The sequence below is a fragment of the Protomyctophum parallelum genome (genome assembly GCF_964188405.1).
Source record: "Protomyctophum parallelum genome assembly, chromosome: 5".
NCBI lineage: Eukaryota > Metazoa > Chordata > Actinopteri > Myctophiformes > Myctophidae > Protomyctophum > Protomyctophum parallelum.
Window position 1 is genome coordinate 22,338,885 of NC_139702.1, and position 25,563 is coordinate 22,364,447.

The 25,563-nt window shown below is 41.3% G+C and overlaps 2 protein-coding genes across 2 annotated transcripts; both read right to left on the reverse strand.

Annotated features, from left to right (window-relative positions):
• Positions 1-5,106: 5,106 nt before the first annotated feature.
• Positions 5,107-14,223, reverse strand: txndc11 (thioredoxin domain containing 11; the record flags this gene model as incomplete). Its single annotated transcript, XM_083766225.1, has 14 exons — positions 14,147-14,223; positions 13,555-13,749; positions 12,134-12,230; positions 11,830-11,949; positions 11,206-11,303; positions 10,042-10,171; positions 9,472-9,565; positions 9,162-9,274; positions 8,481-8,684; positions 7,615-8,326; positions 7,194-7,345; positions 6,038-6,150; positions 5,770-5,850; positions 5,107-5,632 (listed from the first exon to the last, which is right to left on the reverse strand). The coding sequence occupies exons 2-14, from the start codon at positions 13,677-13,679 to the stop codon at positions 5,107-5,109; spliced, it is 2,565 nt and encodes an 854-aa protein (XP_083622351.1). The 5' UTR covers positions 13,680-13,749; positions 14,147-14,223.
• A 1,070-nt stretch (positions 14,224-15,293) lies between these two features.
• LOC310858577 (bifunctional apoptosis regulator-like) lies at positions 15,294-25,448 on the reverse strand. Its single transcript, XM_083764750.1, has 9 exons — positions 25,251-25,448; positions 23,787-24,104; positions 22,981-23,079; positions 22,451-22,544; positions 19,022-19,194; positions 18,550-18,694; positions 17,525-17,707; positions 17,067-17,263; positions 15,294-16,940 (listed from the first exon to the last, which is right to left on the reverse strand). The coding sequence occupies exons 2-9, from the start codon at positions 24,095-24,097 to the stop codon at positions 16,736-16,738; spliced, it is 1,407 nt and encodes a 468-aa protein (XP_083620876.1). The 5' UTR covers positions 24,098-24,104; positions 25,251-25,448; the 3' UTR covers positions 15,294-16,735.
• Between the last annotated feature and the right edge of the window lie 115 nt (positions 25,449-25,563).

Consider the following 25,563-nt stretch of genomic DNA (forward strand, 5'->3'; position numbering starts at 1 on the left):
AAAACAGGAATATGCAAAGCTATGGGTATGTATGCCATTGTATACCCATTCTTTTTTTGCCATCTGTTTCAAATGTTCCAACCATATAGCAATTTATACAAGCATGTTTTCATATTCTAAATAATAATTTAACCTTACCTTCTTAGATTAGCATTGTGTGTTGTGTTTAAATCAGTAGATTATGGCAGATATTGTTTGTAATTATAAGGGAAGTTGAGAGAGCAAAATGCACACCAAACTGCATTAGTCTCTTCTGTGGTACAGGGAATACCAGGACCCGCAAAGTACATCCAAGAAAGTGATAAAAATGTATCATACACTGAATCACCTTTCTTTAAAATTATCAACATTTTGGTAGATAAGATAGCCAGTCCTTCCTCAAGTTTTTCCTTTTTTAATATTGTATTGAAATTGCCTATTTTGTTCATCTACTCTACTGTATGCTAATATTTGTTATTTCAAGGCTTCTATCAGTTATAATTTCTTGGCAAAAGATATTCTTGGACGACCACCAAAGCCTCCAACGCATGAATTCATAATTTTGTGACAAATGTATTGTTTCACTACATGTAGGGTTGTGAATTAAACAGCCAAATTATGTTTATTTCTGTGTCTTCATCACCATCTTCCTCATCTTCTGTGCTTGGACCATGGAGTATTCAAACCCATGAAGGCAACACACATCATGTGGTTGGTAAACTACGTTGAGCTACCAGTACTAGGCCCCCCTAATCGTTTTAGTTGTTTTCTCAAGTTTGTTTTATTGAAGTTTGCCATGGCTGTAGTAACATTTATAAAAAGCTGAAAATACAACCACAGTCACAGGTTTTTTTTTATAACTGACTAAAGAAAAAGCATACACATTTTAGGGCAAGCCATGTACAATTTTATTTTAACTAGAAAAAGTGCTCCCTTGGAGCGCAGGTCTCTCTCCAGCAGGTCAGGTAGGTTTTTGTGGCCTCCTGGTGGTGCCAATGTGAAAAGGGTGCAATTTCGTCTTTCGCCTGTGATGGCAATTCGACTTCAAAGTCATGATTTGTGGTATTTTGTTCAGAAAAAGTCCACCTGCTGGTGGCGCTATAACAGGCCAATGTGAAAATGATGGGATTTATTCCTCAGCCTAGTAGGAATGTGCATGCAAAATTTCACAAAAATTGCACTGCGTTTGATTTGAGGAATTTTGTTCAAAAAAGGCCAATCCTGCAAACTTTGGAAGCCAATAGCCAATTAGGATGGAAATTGTAATGTGAATCCATCTTGATCACATCACTATAAAGATACTGTACTGATTTGCAGGATTTTTGGACAGAATCTGAAGGAGTTATTTATCAAAAATGTGTTTTACAAAAGTCGGCCTCCTGACAGCGCTATAAAAGGCAGATGTGAAAAATGTGGGGCAGAGGTTCGTTGTTGGCATCCTTTGAATGTGTGTGTACAATTTGGCATCAAACGGGCCAAGTTGGCCAACGGTGCCGGAGATTAGCTGTACACAGACACAGCGACGGCTCCAGAAAATTGTGACTGGGGGTGCTATGGGGGGGCTGGCTATTTAGAGGGGGGGCTAATGAATCTTGGTTTACATAGAAGTCGATGTTCTGGGCATCTTTGTAATGTTAGTGTTAGTAAAAAAGCAGGTAAAGGAGTAAAGTTTGAGGCAAACTAACATCAGTCGCTCTGCCGTTCACTGTAGTGGAAGAGGTGCGCCTGGTGAGGGTTTTATCCCCGCAGCTACGTCGAGTCCGCCTACAGGAAATACGTAGGCTGCGACCATGAAACCGCTACGGAATCGGTCTATATGACTTGGCCAACCGAACAGTGCACACCAAGTGTGTTCTTCTCAATTGTATATACTAGACCTGTACGTGCCCGTCACAGTCGGCCGTGCGGCCTACTTGGGAACGATGCAACTTGGGAACCTAATGCCTAATGATATACATTGTCATAAACTGTCAGCTGGTGTCCCACATGGAGATCTGTGTATGTGCCCGTGTGCCTGTGTCTGAAGACTGCAAACTGACTGTGAAAAGTGTACTTGACAATCAATTCCATAGACATATATAAAGGCTAGATGGCTCAAGGCGGAGTCTCTGACGTATGAAAACAAATATCACCTACAGTACAGTTAGTATGTTCTATGGCAGCTCAAACAAAAATAGTCATAAATAACTCGCTCAAATCTTGACGGATTTGCAAACGGGTTGGTTTATTACAAACGTTAACGTGGCTATATCATTCAGGATGTTTATCTGCTTAATGTTATGTTTTTATATGAACGTCATATAAAAGCATATGCGGACGTCTCTAACGTTTATAACAAACCATTAGAAAATCGGATGTGAATTGAGAAAGTTATGGTTATTTAAAAGTACATGCCCCATAGACACAATGTTATGCTGCCCCGATGTAAGATGGCCGCCACTTAACAACGTCGCTCTCCATTGGCCAGCAGCGCGGGCGAGTCATCTAGCTTTCTTTATTATATACTGTATGATCAATTCGGCCCACTGGCAGAGCCTGATTGGTTGAGCTTGATTGGTTGAGCTTCAATTGGCTGATTGAGGCAGAGGCTGGAAATTGCACAGGTGAAAGGAGTTGGCCTCATTAAGCCCCCTGACCAGAGCCTTTTGTGGTGGTTCTGGATAACATGTGGGTCCGACTCTATACCGGGCACTGCACTCCCTGCGGGGGTGTGGATCGCGTGTGTCGAATGTGATGTCGGTCGGTCAACGAGTTACGTGCATTACAGACACACACGCAGACAGAGACGTGGCACATTTATAGTAGGATATAGGTTAGCGTGATACCCATTGGGAACACATGCCACTCCGAGTCCAGTGGAGATCTCCATTCTCCAGATATGGGCTGGGCATAAAGGACACAGTCAAGTCAGACAGACAGACAAGTCAGTCAGACAGAGAGACAGATTGGTGAATTTACAGAAATAGGCCCTCATTTATCAACACGGCCAAAATATGGGTGCATTTATCATTTATCATCAAAACCTTGAACTTGAACGTGCGCCAGGACAAAAATCATGTCACATATGGGAGCTGCGTAGGCTTTGTCCTTTGTCCTGATTTTCTGTTGTAGAAAAGCGGAGCAGCATTGACTGACCAGCTTACAGGCTGTCACAGGCATTACAACATAATGTATTCACTCCTAAAATGTTAATATAAAGCTGTATTATACATTTCCAGAGATTTCCAACGTTACATACAAGCAATTAAAATTGAGCAATTAAAAACAATATAACATGTTTACAATGTACAAGTTTATGCTTAATCAAACAGTGCTGCATGGCCTTGTTAAAGGGATTGTGACATTTAAAAAAAGGTTTTGGAATTGTTCTTATTTGTTTTAGGTTTTCTAATCTCAATTGCACCCAAAAAACATGAACTTTTAACATTCAGTAGATTTTCTGTGATCTGGGGTTTTCTGGCTCAAACAGGTGCTCTGATTTGCCGGCAGTAAGTGACATCACTTACTGCAAATCCCATATATGTCAATGGGATTTGCCAGCAGATGTCACTGTTTCACTGTGTTGCCTGTTTTCATTGTAGCTCAAAAGTAGCTCCAAACCCCAAAGAAAACTTCAGACCACAGAAAATCCACTGAATGTTCAAAGTTCAGGTTTTTTGGGTGTAATTGAGGTCATAAAACCTAAAAGAAAAAAGAAAAATAAATGAAAAAGAATGTCATAAAACCTTTAAACATATATATGCGAACGCACTTGGGACGAGACAGGACCGTGGCAGGCACCGTTTAAACAGCGACACCAGCACCAGCACACACCAGCCTTCATCCATATGTTTATGATTCATTCATCAATCACTCCATAAACATTGATTATTTAATGACTGCCTTGCCAGCCAGGTTATCTCTCATTAACGTGTGGTGCAGGGCTGCAGGCATCACAACACTCACCCACCCACAGCATGCACTCAGCAGTGTTCTGAGACGCTACTGTAAATCTCATCAAATGGTGGTCCGTGGCTCAAATGCTGATGGTTGATATGATCTGTAGATTGAATTTGAAATCTTGCAATATTTCCATTTGTATCTCAGTTTGAGATACAAATGGAAATATTTACAAAACAAAATCAAATAATCACTAGTCAGTAAAACATACTTTGATGTCAACATTCACAAAACTCAGGAGAAACATAAGATCAAATTGCATGTTTTTAATCAGTAAAAACAGGTGCAATATTTCACATGTAAACAATTGCAGCATCTTATACCTGAATATTCCATAAAAACGGTGATTAGTGATTTTTAGATGTAAAAATAGATTAATTTAACAAAACAAAAGCATTCTCCAGGAAACGATTAGCTCCTTTGAAAAAAAATCTCTAATCAGTTCAAGTCTTCAAAGGCCCACCTATACGTCAGGGACAGGTGCTGCATGTTTATCTTTATTATCAAATATAACTCAGCTTCATTCACTATCCTTTATCCATACACCTACATCCTACCATACATCAATCTAAAAACACAGGATTGAGGACAGAAATCATGTGCACCTGCCCTAAACTTGTAGGGTAGTCGATGAATGCATACTTTCAGGACAATATGAAAGTTAAGTGCAGTCTCTGTTGGAGAAATAACAACGATGGTCGAAGACTCACCGGCCGCTCGCTGGTCTTGTGATTCACCAAGTATTCCTATTCAGAGCCCTTTGACTGGACAGTTGGCACAAGTATTCCAAAACAGCTGTTCTAAATTCTAAGCCTGGACAGCAGCCTCCTTTTGAGTTTTATTTTATACTAAACCCCTTGTTCCTTAAAGCCCGTCCTAAACCCATTCCACCCACATGTTTCTCTCATGATTTTGGGGACAGTTCCTGTTGCATTTCTCCCCCTTCCATTAATTATTTCCTCTGTAGCACTGTCAGTTCGGCAAACATGACAATAACGGCCTTGCCTGCTATGAGGTCTCTTTGTTCCTTTGCCTTGCCTGCTATGAGGTCTCTTTGTTCCTCGGCTTGTGTCGTTCGCCACACCTCAACACGTTTAATCATTCATCTCTACCCTCCAAAGGATTATCTTCATAATTTCCCATAGGCTACCCTCATTTATGCTCTAAAGATGTTCTGCAGACTGCTGGTCACGAGGCCATATGGCTTCTCTTCTGTTCTCCCTCCTTCCCTTCAACCTCCTCCCCCATGGCCTCGGTCCTGTCCTTCAGCGCCCTCAGTAGAACCCTGAGCAGGATGTTCTCATTCAACAGGCTCTCAGAGGTGTCCGCCAGCTCTTGCAGTCTCCTCACCGCCTCCCCGAGCTGACGGCTCTTCTCTCGGTGCTGCTCCTCCAAGGTTTGCCTCTCACGCTGCAGCGCCGCGTTCTGGGCCTCCAACGAGCGCGCGTCAAGGGTCAGCTGCCGGTTGTCGTGCCAAAGCTGAGCCAGCTGTCGGGAGAGGCGCTCGCGAGCGAGATGCAGCTCTTGGACCTCGCCTTGGAGCGCCAGGAACTCTGATCGGAGGAGGGCGCTGCGCCCCGGCTCACCCCCCTCGCTGGAAGCATTCGTTGCGCCGTCCGCGTGGTGGGTGGGGCCCGAGTGCTTCAGGATGAAGTGTAACAAGTTAGGTAGTGTGATGGGCGTGTCATGGGGGAATTTCACGCTCTGATGTTTCCTTGAAGAGTGGGAGAACATAGGGGATGTGTTACCATTTACACCTATGAGAATGATCACTAGCTTTTCATCACCCACACATGTACTGACAACAATATATTACAGTGAAACAAATACAAAATAAAACAATTGATTCACCTGAATCTAGGAAAGATGAGAATGGAGGGAACGTGATCCACCATGAACTCCCATGGAAGGTCATTACGGGCAACATTCACCCTGAACAAAGTGACAGCGCATTAAAATATGAAAAAGGCATAGTCGTTGATTGCATTTCATTACATAACCAGCATTGCGATAAGAAATACAACGACAACAGACCATCACAACAACATTTCTCAGTCACAGAAATGCATAGAAACAAATCAATCAACAATCTTACACACAAATAACAAACATGCCCTACCTGGCAATTGTGACAGTACTGTTGCCCTGGAATAATCTGGCCAACTGAATGATGATGTGGTTGAGCGCAGAGCAGAATCCACACCATTGGGTATAGTAGAAGAGTAGCACATCCTTGAATGGGGACAACACACCAATTAAATTACTTCCTGGTCATACGTAATTTTACCAGTTATGTTATGGTACGCCAAATGATTTTTCATGCCCTAGATGTGGCTTAATGGTGCCCCTACTGGTAGAACTCTATAGCCAAATGTGCACAGATGTTTCTTTTGAGTGGTGCAACCACTCCTATAGACAGCTATGTGTGTCCCTGCTTGGGTCACTGTTGTGCACACACACACACACACACACACACACACACACACACACACACACACACACACACACACACACACACACACACACACACACACACACACACACACACACACACACACACACACACACACACACACACACACACACACACACACACACACACACACACACACACACACACACACACACACTCACACACACACTCACACACACACTCACTCACACACTCACTCACACTCACACTCACTATACAGTATGATGATTTCGGGTGTGACAGTACAGTACAGTGACAGGTACAGTGAAGTAGCGGGACCCCCTGGGGACTCCCACACAGTAACTGTCATTTCTCCCCCATTTCGTACGAGGGGCGGCTGGACGGAACCGGGCCGCCCCCCTGGGCGCGTTCCTCAGGGTCTGGATGTTCCGGGGACCCCCACACATGTCATTTCTGGACTGTTTTGGACGCAGGGCGGCTGGGTCTGGAACTTCCGGGGCCCCCCACAACGGAGTTGCACCACTCACTTCACACGGGTGTGATTCTTTTTTAATCATCATCAGTATCCAACATGTTGATTTTCTCATACAGTATTGGTCCGTCCACTTCCTGTTCCTCTCCACTTCTGCTCTCTCAACACCAAATTGTTGCATTTTTAACTAGTGGGATGTACACAAACACACACGCAATGAACCTCTTAAATCAGAAGTAGTGCTTGTCTTATTACGGCGTCGTGAGGCGAAAATAGCCGATATACAAGCTAAACATGACCTACAATGACATGCCAAACCAGAACACAGTTGAGCTCGGCAAAGTACAATGTGCACAGTTGACATTTTACCTTGTCCAGTTCCATGACAGAGGGGATGAATGTAGTGGTGGTGAGTTCTGTGATGAGAGGCCTGACGTCCGCCTCCTTGCCGTCATCCCCCTGTCCCACCAGGTGTCTCTGCAAGGGGCTGTATGGAACACTGAAGTTCCAGATAAAGGCCTCTGTAAAACAAACACACACACACACACGTATCTCAAGTGGCAGTGACATGTTTTTTCCCCTCAACATCAAATCTCTACGGCAAACATATCCCGTCTACAAGCTCACAAGCTTATAGATCTGCTATTTTCTCTGAATGTTTGCTCCAGAATAGGGGTGCTAGGGTTCATGGGGTTAAACTCGTCATGCACTAAAATGACCAATGCCTAATTTCACTGAATAATGTATTTTGCAGAATCTACAAAACCTAAAAACTGCCTCCCATTCTTACCCAGGGACTCTCTGAGCGTGGCGGCTGGATTCTGGTGGAGAACATAATGTACCTCGTCCTTAAGGTTTACAATGGTGGCAAACGACCAGCCACTGTTCTCCTTATCTCGCTCCGCATGTTGGGAAGCATTTCTGTTGCTCGGTGCCCCGAGGCGCATGGCCAGAGGCCAGTTCAAGTCAACATCAAGCAAAAAGAACCGTAGTGTTTTATTGGTTCGACACCGCAGCCCTGTGACTCCACCCCCTTCCCGGTACGGAACAGAGGGTAGAAGTGTGGAGGAGGAGCGAGGTGGTGCAAGGGGTTGTCCCTGTGAGTGTAGCCCTTCTTTGACTTGTGAGGGAGTGTCATTGAGTTGAGGTATCCTTCTGCAGCAGGCGCTGTATAGCCCAAATAGGCTGTAGTAGCTAGTTAGGAAGTTGCTACAGGCAACTGAAGCTGCAGTGATTGGAGACATGGAGGCAGGTGGTCGGTGGAGACAGCAGCTTCTGAGGTAAGAACGAAACATGTTTCCTTCCTGAGCCGCCGACGGGAAAGAGCAGCGTGTCTCTGGGTGGGCCGCACCAGGCCGGGACAAGACGAGGCACAGCTCACACACGCTGGCGCTGGAGCGAGGAAGAAGCACTGACCGGCAGCACATAGAGGCACCGCCGCTGTCCACACTGTAGTGGTAGGAGTCGAAACAGGAATGATAACGAACAGCAATGTCGGCAATCTATGAAATGAGGGGGAACAAAGTGCAGAGGAAAGCATGGAAGTGCCAAGTTACGAGGTGACATTTTTATCACTTACTACACTACTACTCTATTTTAAAGCTAGCAGCACATTTGTCAAATGATCACGTGCTGCAGTCAAAGATCTTCACTGACCTGCGTCATTGTCGGGTCGGGCTTGGACCCAAGTGGATTGTGTGGTAGAAACAGCAGCAGTGCAGGGCCTTTGGTTAGTTCCTGCTCCAGGAGGTGCGACTTTGTTCCTGGTGGCTGCAGCCAGTGGAGGATGGTCTCTCTGTTTTCAAACACCCAGCTACTGATTCCCTCTGAGGTGAAGTTGCGTTCCCAGCGAGGGAAAATCTGAGAAATAAAAAAGATATACAGTGTACAGGTTTATACAATTTAGGCATTTAACAGATGCTCTTAATCCAGAGCGATTTACAGTAAGCAAGGTCAACACAAGGTAATACATCAAATGCATAGAAATAGTGCAATCTAGGATCAGTCCAACAGTAGAACATCAAAAAGATCTATTATGTGTACATACTGTACACACTATAGGATTCCAGGTCAACAATTACCTGGAATCTGTCGGCATAACATGCTATCTAAATTACATTGTAGCTTTTGCATAAGCCTTCAGGGTCATCGAGGCTAGGACAAATGCTATATATATTTTTATTTTATTTTGTTTTCTAGTACTACTGAACATGCAACTAACACTTTTATGTTTCCATATGGCGCATTAACAAACAACGTCACACTGATAAGCACCAGTATGCATGCAAAGGCCACACCTACAGTATTGGTCTATTGCAGCCTGACGATACCATTTACCAAGGAAGCGTTGAATCTTCTGTGGAGGTAGACCGTCTCATCCTCAGTGACGGAGATGGCCTCTGCCACCTGCTTATTGGTCACCACCCCAAAACGCACCACCCCTCGAAAATCTGAAGAAGAAAAAAGTTCAAGTCTAGTGTGCTTACAGTTGTGCAATGAAAAACATTTTCACCTTCCACACTCTACAAGGGAGTCAAAAGTGTAGAGTCTACACTTTTGACTCCCTTTAATTATTACAGATAGAAGTGGTTACACCGACTTGTATATTAGTGCCGGCTACTCTTAACTTCATGTCAACTGAGCTTACCTCTCTTCAGTGCTTGCAGGGCAGATGACAGATATGTGATGTACCCTGGTGGCTGAGGAGAGGAGTTGAACTGAAAGAAGCCAACCACTCTTGGCTAGGGACACAGCAGAGACAAGATGACATTAAAGGACAAGTCTGTTATTTTATTTATTTATAATATTAATATTATTTATAATTTTTTTATAATTTACTACACAAACATTAAATTCCATTCATAGTGTCTGAGCAAATAGACAGTGTATATTTTACGTCATGATGAGCATGTATGATGATAAGAGCTCCCCTCACTTCACACAGGTGTGATTCTTTTGCAATCATAAAAGTTGCAATGGAACTTTGGTCAGATGTTAAATATATCATGTGTAACAATATTTATACTGCAACTTAAAGAAGACACTACAGTAGAGATCAATAATAATAATTGTAGCCAGTTCAGCCAACTCATTTTGTGAATGAGGGGCCTCAAAAAGAACACTTCATATAGTTTAACATTTCATCAACCAGCATGCATAGCATACATGTGAGGAGGAGCACTCCTTCCTTCATTTGGCTCTAACCACAGAAAGCTACCTCGTGGTAGGAGAGGAAATCTTGCAGCATGGCTTGTGATGGCAGGTAGGTGAGTGGTGTGATGACTCGGAGGACAAAACTCTCCACATAGGCAGCCATAAACGGACCCTTGTATTCTATAGGCCCAAACCTAGAGTATAGACCCACAGTTACAAAATACATCATGAATATTAACTAACTAGGGCAAGGGTTCCCAAACTATTCAGGCAGCACTAGGGAACCACTGCACTAGGGAGAAACCTCTGGTGCTGTTTTGCATATGTTGTCCATTATACTGTATACAAATGTTTTTATAGAGCTTTACGTAACAGCCTGGGTCAATGTGGGTCATGTAATAGTAACAAAGGGAAGAATAAAAGAAGGTACACGTGTACTTAAAGGACAACTTTAGTTTTTTTCAACCAAGGTTCATGTTGTAGGTTGTTATTAGAGAAACTAAAAGGTGAGTGTTATTTTTTTTCCATTTGCTGCTTTCTTTCGTTTTAGGGATTTTAGCTGTTTTGTACAGGGGGGCGGGGGCATTCGAGCATGGTGCTAAATATGTATTTTTTTACAAAATATTATGGAGATTTATTTTTTTATTATTTACTATAGCCCTAATAAACCCCAGGAAATTACATCTGGCCACAAATAAATCACAGGATCTACTGAATGTGATGGTAGCCTATACTGGGGGGAAGCCACACTGTGTCATAGGCTCAATGTCAGTTTGACACATTCAGTAGATCTCGTGATGTTTTGTGGCCAGATGAAATTTCCTGGGGTTTATTAGGACTATAGTAAATAATTAAAAAATAAATCGCTATAAAATGTTGTAAAAAAATACATATTTAGCCCCATGCTCGAATGCCCCCGCCCCCCTGTCAAAAACAGCTAAAATCCCTAAAACGAAAGAAAGCAGCAAATGAAAAAAAAAGAACACTCATCTTTTAGTTTCTCTAATAACAACCAAAAACATGAACCTTGGTTGAAAAAAACTAAAGTTGTCCTTTAATGTTAGTAGAGGTAATTATCCTAATGGTTCGCAATTTGTTTACATTACATTGCTGGGATGCACTGCAACATATCAAACTTTAATTTTCCCTCACATTTGCCCTACACAATTTTTTTTTTTTTTTTTAAACTGTTCATATTGAAGCGTACTAGCCACAATACAATACATACCTTCTGTAGAACAGGTGGATCACTGGGTACTCATACAAGCGATTCTGCTTCCGACACTTTCCCTGACTCCACCAGCAGTTCACAGCCACAAACTGTACCTGTGGGTTTCAACTGTTATGCTTTTTCAAAAACACAGACCAGCCTTGATCATGCAATGTTGACATTGCCAGTTTATTTTTGTCATTAACACAGGTAGGGAGTCACTGCCATTTTCCTCTGTAAACATGTTTTGTCATCTTAAATTATTCTGTTCTATTATTCTATTAAAGTTATTTTATGTTACACACAGTATAAACAAAGGATTTTGTACTATAAAAAGTCAAGGATGACTGGCCCTGTACTAAGACTCAACATTTAAGCCAAGGTCTCACACAACTGAGATGAAGGTCAGATGCAGTTGCAACACTTTTCATGACCTACATGTTGCAAAGCCATAGACCTCCGTTGTTGTACCACTATAAATGTTTTGTACCAGTATAACTTGTGATTATTCATACATGCAGTAGCTGGTGTACAGGGACTATTGGAGGACACAATGATATGTAGTCACGGCACGAGTCCATGAAAGTCCTGTCCCATGTTAAATTAAAAGCATCTAGTAATGTGTTCTCGGGTAGGCATCACCTGTTTGGCCAACCTCTTGGCCACCTGCTGCACTTCCTGTCGTGCAGCCATAGAGTGAGCACACCAAGGAGCATAGAAGAAGATGAGAGACACTTCTGCCAACCCCCGCAGACGTTCCACCTGTTGACAGATCTTATAGATTATTCACAAGATAAGAATGTTGTTGAATAAAGTTCTCTTACAGGAGGCACAATAGTTAAATAGATGTGACAAGTATTGAGATCCACCATCGTTTCTATTACAGTATGTAGATACCTCTGATAATTGTCTTATTAAATGTTTGCATATTGTGTATGCATTATACCTGGTCCAACTGGCCCAAGTATAAGTCCACCACTGGTGCTTCAACAGAGAAGAACCGCACCGGAGGACGTGCCGCTGCCACTACATTCTTAGCACGACTAGAAACAGAATTTGGAGGATAATGGGAAAACAAGGTGTCAGACTTTGAATTAAGACATAGCTTATGTATAAACTATGGCAGATTTTCATATCATGCCTGCTTAATTTCCTCAACACTAACAAGAAACTAGCCCCTCTCGGAACCCTCCATAAAGCTTTTCTGAAATTTGGATGTCGCTTTGTGTAGGGTCCCTGTCCATATTTATATTTTCGTATGGGAATTTTGGAACGCGGACATAAATATGCTCGCTAACATCATATCTGCGCCGTTTGACGGCCTGTTTTCCTTTGAGGGCTTCTGAATCTGTGAACTATAAGTACCTATACATACCGTTGCGAATATCTCCTGTGGCGCGGAAGCCGTTTTTTTTAAATCTTTGTTTGACCGATTTGGTCGCTTTATTTCTTCTTGTTTGTTTACCGTTTATTGTACCACCTCGCGGTGTGCGGTTGGCTTGTGCGGCTACGTCCCTGCCTCTGATCTGCTCTGTCATAGCTATAGTGCCACTAGCTAGCCAGATAGGCGGTACAATGAGGTGTCAATAAACAAGGAAGGAAGAGAAGAATCAAAGCGACCAAATAGGTCAAACAAAGAAAAAATACTTAACGGCTTCCGCACCACAGGAGATATTCGCAGCGGCATGTATAGGTACTTATAGTTCACAGATTCAGAAGCCCTCAAAGGAAAAAAAGTCAGCAAAGAGCGCAGACAGGCGTTATCCACGGTGTTTATGTTTTATTTATGTCCGCGTACCAGGTGGCAGGGTACTGCTGGTACAGGACCCCATGGTCTGGGTCGTCAAAAATGTCAGAAACTTCAGTACCATTGGGTTCTGCTTGGAGGGCTAACAAGAAACCTAAGTTGAAAAGGGAATATGTATTCATTTCAGCATTATGTCTAACAGGTAAGATGTCTTGAAGTACTACTGTTATTATATGTAATTACAAACCCAATACAAACTAATCATCTTTGCACTAGCTCTGGTCCATATAGCCTTACTGCTTGCAGAATCAAAGCAGTAAGGGTATGGACATATCAGAGCTACCAACCTGCACACATTTTGTGTACCAACCACACAATTCTAGGCGTATAGACACCTAGAATTGCGTGGTTGGTACACAAAATGTGTGCAGGTTGGTAGCTCTGACATATGCTCTGGTCACACGTATCTTGGACCATATCCATACCATATGAAATGAAATGATAGCACACAAAGTTATGCTACAACAACAAATGAAGCCCAAGTAAACAAAGCCAAGCTAAGGAGCAATAAAGCCCTGGTTTAAACTGCAGTTTGAGTTGTTTATTACATTCCAGTTTACCTGCACGTGAACATGACAGCTAGTATGAGGAGAACGCTGAGCACGATGGCCCCACAGACTAGACCAGGTCTCCGGGCCATCAGAACCAGCACCTGCCGTAAGGACTGCCGCACCCGGCGCAGCATTACAGGTCTGCGGTCCGGCTGCTTCCCATTTATACTCCCCGGGAGGTGAGGAACACGTCCATTTGTCTGACTGGGTGGGGTGGGGAAGAGGAGACGGTGCGAGAAACGAGTTATTCAGGATTGGACATTGGAGGAGCTGTTTATGAATCAGGTTTTCAAAACACGGCCAGGCCAACCTTTCTTCCCCACGTAGACTTAACACTTCCGCAATAATGACGCAAGGGGCAGTCACTGTCACATGAGTGTCGGTTGTGTAAACGCCGCAGTGTTCTTGGCTTGTTGTGACCGTTGAGGCAACGGCATATTGTTAACTATAAATGTTCGGACTGAAACTAAACTGTGAAGGCTGTCATAACCGTTCAAGTTAATATTTACGAAGTCTGTGGTTACTGGTTAATTTAGTCAAACAATGATTATGCGTTTTGTACCAAGATGTGTGTTTCAGACAGTCCCTACTCCCTCCCTACCTCAAGGTTTCATCAGTGCTGTATAGTTCTGTTAGCAGTAGATGGCGCTCGTTCTCCGTTCTAAATTCTATGTTCTCATGGCCTATTAGAAAGAAAACGGTAGAATAACCAGTTTAACGACTAAGAAAAGAAATTAGTCAGGTGCAGTCCTATTTTGGACACACACACACACACACAGGCTTGCTGTTGTGCTCTGAGCTAATAGGAAAGGTTATTGATTGAAATTTGTATTCACTGTGGTCTGTGGCCCCTTCAGTTCATTTTGGTTATAGGATCAATATTAAGTAATTTATATATGATAACGCTTCCACAGTATAGTAGCTTTTTCATATTTTTGGAATATTTTCAGAGATTGTATGCATTACATTCACCCATGATTCACACACACCAATGCCAGAGGGCACATTTGGGTGCAATTTGGGGTTCAGTGTCTTGCTCAAGCAAAGGACACTTCTGACACTAACTCTGGGGGAGCCCAGGTTCGAACTGGGAACCTTGGTCCCATCCGGTCACTCTACCCCTGAGCCACTGCCGCCCCAAGTAATCAACTGGGGAAGTTTCATGGTTTGTTACCTATTAATTACATTTTTACCTATTCACGCATCACGTAGGCCTATACTGTAGGTGAAAATAAAATGTGTGATACATATGAAAAAGCTACTCCTGTGGAAGGGTTACCATATCATTTTACTTATATTGACCCTATGAACAATTTAATATAGGTATAGTTTTGCACACCCAATTCATAATTAACGTTCCAATTTTGGAGCTGACTCATGGACTGATGGTGCGTTCACACAGGCAGATGAAACGATGCAAAGACGCACTGAGAGTTGATTTGGCGCAGCTACATGCATCGTTGCGCCTTTGCAATGTCATGTCACTGGCTTCCATTGACAATGAATGGTAGACTGCATCGTTCAATCTGCCCGTGTGAACGCAATATAAGAACAAAAAAGAACTGAACCGGTTCCCAACCCAGGGGAACCTTTTCAGTTGTCCATTTCACTTATCTAGCTCGACTAGCTGTGAGTGAGACATCCGTATGTGAAATTATCAAGTCTTGTGTCTTGTCTTCTTTGTTTAGCAATATTTGCTCAACATTTTAACAAATACACAATCAATGTATCAATTATCTAATTCTTAAAAAAAAAAAAACTTTATTTATATTTAAGTCATTCTGAACAATAAGAACTCATATGCAGAGCATAATCACAGTGTAGTACTTCAAGTGCAAAATAACGTAAAATGCTTTTGATCAACTCAACTAAAACACCATATGGAAAAATAATGCCAGCAATATGTTTTGAACAATTAAAAAAAAAAGTAAATTACATTTTTCAGGGCCATACAAGCTTGTTCTCATTGCTTAACAGTGCCACGCTGGACAAATGAGTTTTCCATAAAATCATTAAAAAAAGAAGAAAGAAATGAGTATAATTCTCTGAATTGCTTTTCAATGGCAGAAAAGTCTTATTTCAAAAAATAAGTGCCATACCTCTTGTTTATGTAAACAATAGAACTGTACAATTAACTTATTTTACATTGCTCTCCAAAGAGTGCATTATCCGTGTTCTAAGGCCCTAGGTTCACATCAGGATGCAAAACCATGTACACCCTGACATTTACACAATTATGCTACCAAACTTAACCAGAAGCTGAAGGTCTGGTGTCTAGCACCAAAATTCTCATTCCACAGAAATCAGCACCTCCAAGAATGAAGCACTGCAAAAATTACACAGAAAGGTTTTATATTATGTGATATTTCTTCAACCTCAAAAAGACATAGTTCACCCCCAAAATTATATTTTCTATCGATTACTCACCCTATGGAGCCTTGAATTCACAGATATGTTTTTTGTTGCATTGCCAATAATTTGATGACCGGTGGAGACTGAAAGTCTCCATCGAGTCTGCCGGTAATAATTCATTAAATAAGTCATTTTTTGGGTGAACTACCTCTTTACGCTGGCATTGAAAATGTGACTGCTAAAGCCCTTATGCCCCCCATGTCATAAGTATTTCTGAAAAATGTAAAGGAAATTTGTAGTGTAATGTATATTGCAAACAGATTCTGCTCCCAGTGACCTAGTGAAGAGTGAAAAGTAAACATTTAGCAGTCACTTAAATAATGTCATCACAATTCTATAAAGCTCTCTTCTGCTAATTAGACAGCCTACTTATTTCACAAATCTTTCTTGAAAACCTGTTTCTCCTACTTGAAGCATTCTTACTTGACGTAACATTTCAACGTGACCTGTGAAAGGAATTATGCACCGATATCAGGGTGGTAGTAGAGGGCTTATTTCTGGCAATGATTTATAATTTTGTTTTAAATCTGTGTTTTGGTTTAGCTTAGCTTCTTCTATTGTTCCACTTTCAATGGTCTAGCAGAGACACGAAAACAAAAGGTAGAGCCGCTCTCATATCCCAAATCCCTCCAGAGATCAATAAATATTATTTTATCTTATCTTGTATGAGGGTTATGCCCTTTGGGCCACTGCTAAATGTAAATACCTGTCCTCCACAGAAACTGCATTTCTGGCCATTTATTTTGGCAACAACAACGTCATCAACTGGGATGCAGACTTAATGTGCATTCCACTGCAACTGTGTCTCTGGGTAGAGCAGCTGCTGCACCACCAGGTCTATATTAATAATGGGGTTGAAGTAGAGAGCCCAGTAAAACAGACAATTGCACACAAACTGGGGGATGAGAGGCCAAAAAAGGGCAAAGGCAAAGCCCTGCGATGAGATCTTCCACAAGTGGCTCCACATCCTGCTTGGTAGTGTCCTGGTGGGAGTAGAAATTCTAGGTTAAATACATTTACAGTACGAGTATGTGAGTGTAAATGTCATTGTGTTGAGTGTTAAGTGTGTGCGCAGGTGTCTCAGAGTATAAAGCAGAGTGTGTGCATACCTTATCCTCGCTCCTCTCCAGAGTCTCCACAGGGCACAAACTTCAAGTACAGACAGCAGCATGGCATTAACGATGATAAATCGAGACGTCCAGTAGTGGACCGCTAGCCAATCCCAAGCAAATTCTGCTATCAGCTGGTATGGGAGCAGTAAGTACTTCACCAGAAACTCTGCCCATTGGTGCCAGGTGGGTTCCAACTGGCAAATTACAAAGAGCGTTAAAATTTAATTAAGGACAGAGAATTGATCAAATAAGGAAAGACAAACATTGCTTGACTTTCTGAATATGAAAGTCAAAATCGGAAAGGTTGGAGATTCTATCTAGAACAACCAAAAATGTATCATTATCAGGAATCATATTTTGTGCTCGTGAATGGGGTACTTAGCTGGGGAAACAAATCATAGCAGGGTTACACTAATATAAGAACATTTGAGAACACAAACATCATAAAATAGTACCTGTGTGAGGAATGGGAGGCTGTTCTCCATTGGTTGGTCGGTGTGTGAGACAGCTGGACAGCACGTGTGCATGAAGGGGAGGAAGGTTTCCGAATAGTCAAACAGGTACAGGTAGAAGAGTGTGAGTCGAGGGGAGTTCTTCAGAGCATACAGCAAGAACAGAGATTTCCCTGCATTAACGGCCTACCGGGGAGAACACAAACAGAACAATTTCAATATTTTTGAAATATTGCTAGCCACTCCAACTACCAACTATGTATGTCCGTCCGTCCCCATGTATGCATGTCTAAATGAGTACGGCAATAGCGTTGGTTGACCACCCTCAACTACATATACACTCAGGTAACAGTGAGTGAATGCGTTAACAATTCATCATACTTACTCCTACATTCTACAGGTTCCTTTTATGTATTGCATTGTACCATTATAATATGTACATTGTATAGCATACCAATATTGTATAGTACTGGCTTTTAATAATAATAATAATAATACAAAGAAAATAATTAAATTTCTTATGCAGAAAGTGTCTACTGATCTGTAGTTATATATACAGCAGTAGATTATACTGTTCTACAGTGTTTCCCAACCTGTTCTTAAAACATCACACCTGTGTGAAGTGAGTGGTGCAACTATACATGTATTGTTATAGTTACTGTACTGTACTGTACTGTACTGTACTGTACTGTACTGTACTGTACTGTACTGTACTGTACTGTACTGTACTGTACTGTACTGTACTGTACTGTACTTTGATTATTTTTGGAAAAAATCTTTGAGAAATGACAGAGTTACCGCGTGGGGGTCTCCGGAACATCCATCCAGACCCCAGGAAACACGCCCAGGGGGCCGGCCATGTTCTGGCGAGCCTTCCCGCGTCCGAAGCGGTCGAGAAATGACAGAGTTTTACCGTGTTGCAGCTTTCCATGCTCGGACACGCATACATACATGTGGGCTCCATGTGTGCAAAGAAAGGTTGGGAATCACTGCATAGAAGATAGAGGGATATATTATAAAGTATGTACCTTGTATTCCCAGAGATTATGTGGTGGTTTGAGTCCCAGGGTTTTAACTCTGTCTAGTTCAAACAGAATGGCCTGTCTGTGAGCCTCGTTCTCTATGTTGAAACTAGGGCTGGATAGTTCCTTCTCCCCCAACATCAGTAGTAACCTGAGCACAGGTAAAAAACAACTGCATTAGAACCAAAAGACTGTTTCATGTAGAAATGTTTGTATATTATTAATCATACAGTACTTGATTGAATAAATAATACAATATAAGAAAGTGTACTTAGACACACATCAAATAATAAATTAAAAGAAGCTTGTACTTTCCTACAGGTTAGCCATTTAACCACCAAGTAGAATTGATAGTTATGCCTGTTTACTTTCACTCAGTGAGTAAACAGGGACAGTACCGTATGTAACTGTACACATACCTACAGTATAATGAGAATCTGAAACAAATGAACTCTGTTTATATTACATTAGTTCTTACCGTCCATTGACACTCTCTTGCCGGAAGGGTTCTCTGTAAAGCTGAGCCCAGGGCCCCAAGTGTTCAAGCCAAGACAGGACTTCCTCTGTGGTCCAACGGGTCACAGGTTTACTGATCAGCAGGTCATGCTGCTCACCCTCACTACTGCTCCAATGATACACCAACAGCATCACCTAATAACAAATACATACACAAAATCTAATTGCATGGCAGCAATGGATGGTTTCTACTGCATGGGTCCAAAAATGGGAAAAGTAATTCCTAATGGTACCTCTATTTGTTAGTAATGCTGCTTCTTGATATTGCCATTATGCTCGTTTCAAAAATACAAAATCTATACATCTATCTATAAAAGTTATCTTTCTTTAAGTACTAATGTACTTTCCCATAATGGAAGTCGGTCTTGTTTGAAGGACTGCGTTCTATTCACCATATTCCCAAACGACAAAATGGCCGCTGTGTGAAAGGTCTATGGAGGGTATGCACATGCATAAAGTGAATGGCAGATCGAGTGGCAAATCGAGTGGCAAAGTGAGTAACAAAGTGAATTTAATGTTGTTTAGTCATTTAATGCAATCAAATAGGACTTTTCTGTTTGGATGTATGGGCTGTCAAGGCCAGAAAGTAGTTTTTCGCCACTCAGTAGGCATTCCCGCATAACTTCCAGGTACGATGATGATGTCACGCGCATACCCTCTATTCCTGTACGCTACAGTACATTACAAAATGTAATGTTTGCTGGATGGTACTTTAATTACAACTTACAAAGAGCTATGCTTTTATTCTTCAAGAAGAGTTTTGTTTTCAAGACGTAATATGAATGATTTTGCTTTCATGGAAGAGTGAGTTCATTTTTCCATTAAACAAGTCAAGCCATGTCAACACATTACCAGTATAAACAAATACAGGGACCTCAGAAATTAAGCTTAATTAGATGAGGTTAGAGACAGGATTAGACATTTATTGAGGAGAAAGAGTATATTATTGTATTTTAATCTAGCTTTAAAAACAAAAGTTAAGGATGAATAAGATTATAGTGTAATGGCTGTTTTGAATACCGTGAAAGATTAATCATCAACAATGACAATCTCTTTACTCGGCTTAGGCAGAACAAGACAGATAGCACAGTGCTTAAAAGTGATAACTAATGTTTAGTGGGATACAGTAGCCCTTTGATATTTATGTTTCCACGCATGGCATTTATGGCCTTGAAACTACATCGGTATCATGTCCTTTCCAGAAACGTGTTGAAATGTAATGTAAATTTGGGGTGAGTGTCAGGTTATGCCATTCAAACACAATGCCGTAATCTATTTACAATCTCATGCAAACGGCAGCACACACATTTAACTGCCACAGTGCAAGGCACATAGAGACGTTGCTCCCTACTGCCACATGAACAAAATAAACATAGACCACACCCCTCCTATGTTCTCCATTGACAGTACCATTAGTTAGAGACCAGTGTTATATTTATTAATTTAAAACAAAAGTAAATTTAACTTCCATACATACCGGAGCAAGAATTTTATTTTTGATGATAAAACTCACTATGAAAGGAAAACAAACATGGAGACAAAATATAATAATTATCTCAACCCTTGTTTTATGTAAACCTCAAATTATTAAGAACAAGAGTACAGCTGATACAGTAGGCTTTCATTTAAAGTGTGTTAATTTCATCGACTAAACTATGACAAAACATGTTCGTTGACTACCTTTTTTTCACTGACTAAATAAAAACTAAGCTATGATGACTAAAACTAAGACTAAATATATTGACAATTGTGTCAACAAATAAAAACCAGACTAAAATGTTAGGGAGGGACTAGTGGAGAAGGGATCCAGTAGGAGAAATCATTTTGTTTGATTGCCCCGGGTGTTGCGCTCTGAAAATAGCAGATCTAAAATCGTACTGTATGATATTTAGTCGACTAAAACTAGAGTAAGACTAAAACATTTCAGATAAATAATGATATTATGACTAAAACTAGATGAGATCTTAATCAAAAGACTATGACATAACAAAAAATGTGCTGGCAAAACAACACTGGGATGAGCGACAGAAACTGTATTATGATTTTTGGTGCAGACCACAAAAGCACCAAGTCTATGGAAAACTGGTAAAGCAGAAGGTTAAGTTTTACCAACCTAGCTGCTATAAGAAATAATATGTCAAAGTTTTAATGACCTTTTTTCGGTATTCAGACATCCAGCAAAGGGTAGAACGCTCCCCAAAAAAGATTAGTCTCTGTGACACATCTAGGGGCCGCAATCTGCATTCAAAGATGATCCTAGAAGCTTTGTCATTGGTTGAAAAAAAACCTGGTCGCAATGACAAAGCTTCTAGGAAAACTTTTGAATGCAGATTGCAGCCCATAGATGTGTCACAGAGACAATTTTTTCGGAAGCGTTCTACCCATTGCTGGCTGTCTGAATACAAAAAAATAATAATAATAACTTTTTGACATATTATTGCTTATAGCTATAAGTTGTAATTCCTTCCATTAATAACAGCACCATTCATGAAACAGAAAAATACTATCTGTATTAAATAACGATAAACACCAATATTGCCCCACTATGGATAGCTTGGCTTATCCTCTTTACCTATGTCAAGACTTTGTTTCAAACAAATACTGTTACATGAGTGACTTTCTGTCAAACTCTGTGCAGCCATGATCTTTCCAAGTATTTGTTTTGGTGAGTGCTAGCACTGGTTTTAATCTATGTCCTACGTAGTACGTACCACATGTTTCAAAACTGCACAGACAGTATGTAACATTTACCCATGGTAAACATTTCTTGAATTTAAAGGACCATACCGGTGGTGTGGCATTTTTCTACTACATATTCTTTGTCATTGTTGAATAAATATTTGAAGTTTTCCAGAAAACTTAGGTCAGGATTTAAAGTCTAATAGAAGAAATTATTGATTTATGGGCACCGATGGTCTAGTGGTTAAGGCTCATACTGTACCACAAATAGGATCTAATGTTCGATTCCCATGCGCAGACAGCCTCTCCTGTTTCATGTCCCATTTTCACTCATTGTACTACGGTTCCAGAATAAAAATATCTTTAAAAATATATATGAAGTGTAAAGATAAAGCTACTAAGAGGAAAATGGTTAATGTTTATGTACAATATAATTATGGCCAAAGCTGTGAACAGGCATGCATGACACTGGTATGGACCTTTAACTGTTTATATAATAAAGCAATTCGAATAAATTGTTGATTGAAAAGGTGAAGGCATCCTTGGGACTGTGGGTGGGGGGTGGGTGGGATAGGGGATTGAGTTTAATTTTTATATTTGATATGTCTGTTTAATACTTGCCCCTGGGCTTGTCACAAAAACTTGAATAAAAAGATTTTGAAAAGAAAGAAAAGGTGAAGGCGTGTTTAATGTTTAGTCTGTGTACACTTACAGCCACACAGGTGAGTGCAGTGAGTACTCCGGAGAAGAAGAAGCCAGCTCCTCTGTGCTGGTTGGTCCTCGGTCTTCCTAAAGTGTCGCCATACCTGAAATTATACAGATTATCTAAACCACTGTTTCCCAAACAATGGGTCGGGACCCATTTTTGGGTTGCGTACCTTTTTTTAAATTATTATTATTATTATAACTTTTAAACCGTGTGAAGTGAGGGGCTCTCTTATCATTGTACATTATCATGACGTAAAATAGACACTGTCTATTTGCTCAGACACTATGACATAGAATTCTCCATTTATTGTCACTGGGAATTTTAAGACGAAGCTTGTGGACGGTAACTAAAATGAAGGAGGGGCTAGCGAAGTAGCGATCTACAAGCTCACAACGTGGCTAGTTTCACTAGTGTGGGTAACGGGGGGGGGACGGACGGGGGGACGGACGGACTCTCTCTCTCTCCCTCCCCCTCCCCAGTTTGGTCAGTGTATACAATTCATCAATACTATTTCTAAAAATCCCATTATTCACCTCTGGAACGCCAGCAAACTGTGAGAGATCTTCGGGTCAGCCTGAATCTCTGCTCTCCTCCTTTGCACAATCTCACTGAACAATTTGTCTGCTGCATCCCTGAAAGGAAGAAAAGAACATATGTTAAGTCATGAATGAGAATGCTTTTGAGTCAACTGATTTAATACAATTTATCTTAACTAAATCTGACATTGACAAAGTCCACGCTATGGTGAGGATATTGAGGCCTGAGGGGACTTTATTCTTATTTTTAGGTTTTATTTTTCTGGAGGAGAGGATGAGGAAAATGTTTAAAGTTAATTTAAGGAGTGAAGTTCTACTAAATTGTAGATATTAATGTTGTTCATTTCCATTAGAAGCGTTTACAATAATGTCCGCTTATTATGACCCCTCTCATCCTGAGTCGTGACCACAAACTCTTTCAATTCTCCCCATTGGGAAGCGACTCTGGTTCAAACCATGAACCAAGTATACTTTTTTGTCTCCCCACGTGCAGTTGCACTACTCAGAAGCTGAATGGCTGCACTATATACATCGAATACTATTCACATTATTCATACTCTGCTCATATGGATACACAGTAGACACGCAATAACATTCCTTATATTTTTACTTGCCATTTATACCATACACTTACATTGTATGTTTTTTTCTCTTTATCTGCTTCTCTACAGTATGTGTCTGAGAGAAATGCAGCAAGTCAAATTCCTTTTATGTGAAATTCCTTGTCCAACTGATTCTGATTTTGATATTATTTTCTAAGGCCAAAACTCAGAATACGGTAAACCTGGCTGATCGTGGCGTACCTCAGGAGTATGTTGACTTTTGGGAATCCCTCCCACTTCTCTCGGCACTCAGGACACTCATTCTTGCGTGAAGACTCCCACCACAGAGCCAGACAGTGACGGCAGAAGTTATGACCACAGTTCAAAGTTGTGGGGTTTACGAGTATGTCATAGCAACAGTGGCACGAGAACTCGTGGTCTTGGATGATGGTGCTCCTGACATGGGTGGTCAGAGAGGATTCTTCTGATGAGTGGTCATTCGTTAATTCATCAACTATAAATCCTGGACCGTCACTGGGTGAATCTCTCTCCATCTGTCGATGATGCAACATTTCAGGTCTGCAGGTGAAAACATATAAGGAAACTGTGATTAGAGAAAGAGGAATGGAGAGGGATTTATAGTCTACTAATTTATAGAGGTTATATTTATATAAAATACTACTCAAACTAGAGCTGCTTGTCTGGGTCAGGACCCGCCGCAGTGGTCCGGTGAGAACTTAACCGGGATGTCGAAATCTCCCATATCTGGGTTGTGAGAATATCTGGGTTGTAAGGCAAAATATCCTGTCTCGTAGGGAAGGCTTTGGAGTCTCTCGCGACAGGCATAGAAGTTGCTACTAGCCTCTCCAACTCTCAAGGGCAACAAACACTCTTATATATCTCTGTTGTCTCCATATATGGAGCTCTAGGTGAAAGCCTTCTTTACACACTACCACTGCATTTTAATGTAAAATTCTATATTTAATTCTGGCTAAGTTATATACCTGCCTTTTACTCAGACGGAGTGTTGCTTGCTATTCCAACATTAATACAAAAGACAAGGTTCCTAAATAGTTACCACAGATAACCTAAATAGACAGGGACCTGCTAGGGGACCTGTACTTTTTACACAATTTACAATTTAGGCATTTAGCAGACGCTCTTAATCCAGAGCGACTTACATTAAACAAGAACAAAAAAAGCATGGGAATATATCACATAAAAACATTTATCAAGAAACATGCGTAAGCTAATAAAGTAACAGTGGAATATCTATATAATTTCACATTCAACATGGATGGATCCAAGTTCATTTCCTGTTGCAGTGTTTGAATATCAGTAAGGTTAGCTCGCTGACACAGGAGGAAATAGATTTGGACACAAGCTGTTCCCTAGCAACACAATTCCGAATCCGATGAAGAGGTACATAATTCCGTTATTGTACAGTGGTTCTCAAAGTGGGGTCCACTCAGGGTTCCTTGGGAGGGACCAAATAAACGGACCCTTTGGACCCTTGTGGGTCCAGTTGGAGAGACTCTCTCAGACTCAGTTATGGAATTAAAAAGCTTGAGAACCACTACTTTAATTCAATACTGTAGATTAGTATAATTTATAAAGTTGCCCTCTTGGTTGAAGCTGGGCGTGGCGTAGTGCTCACTTGGTTAAGGTAATAACGAAAGTGCAAGACAACGTCATTCGCCCTCATCAACAGATAATAATGCTTACCTTAATAGGAATTGCTCTTGTGCGGAGACAAGCTGGAGCTGGAGGAGCACATTTACCTAAAGTAAAGTGTGCTTCGTGTAGACCATCGCTAGAGCTTTACAAATCGCCAAATGAACGTTATCGCACTAATCGCAGACAAAAACATACAAGTGTACAACTGGTCGTGGTCGCCGCCATACCTGCGCGCACTGCTTTGGAAAGCCCCCACGCACGCGCACGCACACACACGTAACAGCCTGTCACGCGGGCAGAGAGATACTCTCCTCATTGGCCGGACTCCTCTATGAAGACCACGCCTACGATATGAGAAGCC

Bases quoted from the DNA above. Each gene is read 5' to 3' on its own strand.
- LOC310858577 (XM_083764750.1), bottom strand. From the start codon at position 24,097: ATGTTGCATCATCGACAGATGGAGAGAGATTCACCCAGTGACGGTCCA. The intron at 18,695-19,021 runs GTAAGAACTAAT...ACCTGTGCTCAG, and splicing joins CAAGAGAGTGTCAATGGACG to GTTACTACTGATGTTGGGGG. The intron at 17,708-18,549 runs GTACATACTTTA...TCTCCCCGGTAG, and splicing joins ATAATCTCTGGGAATACAAG to GCCGTTAATGCAGGGAAATC.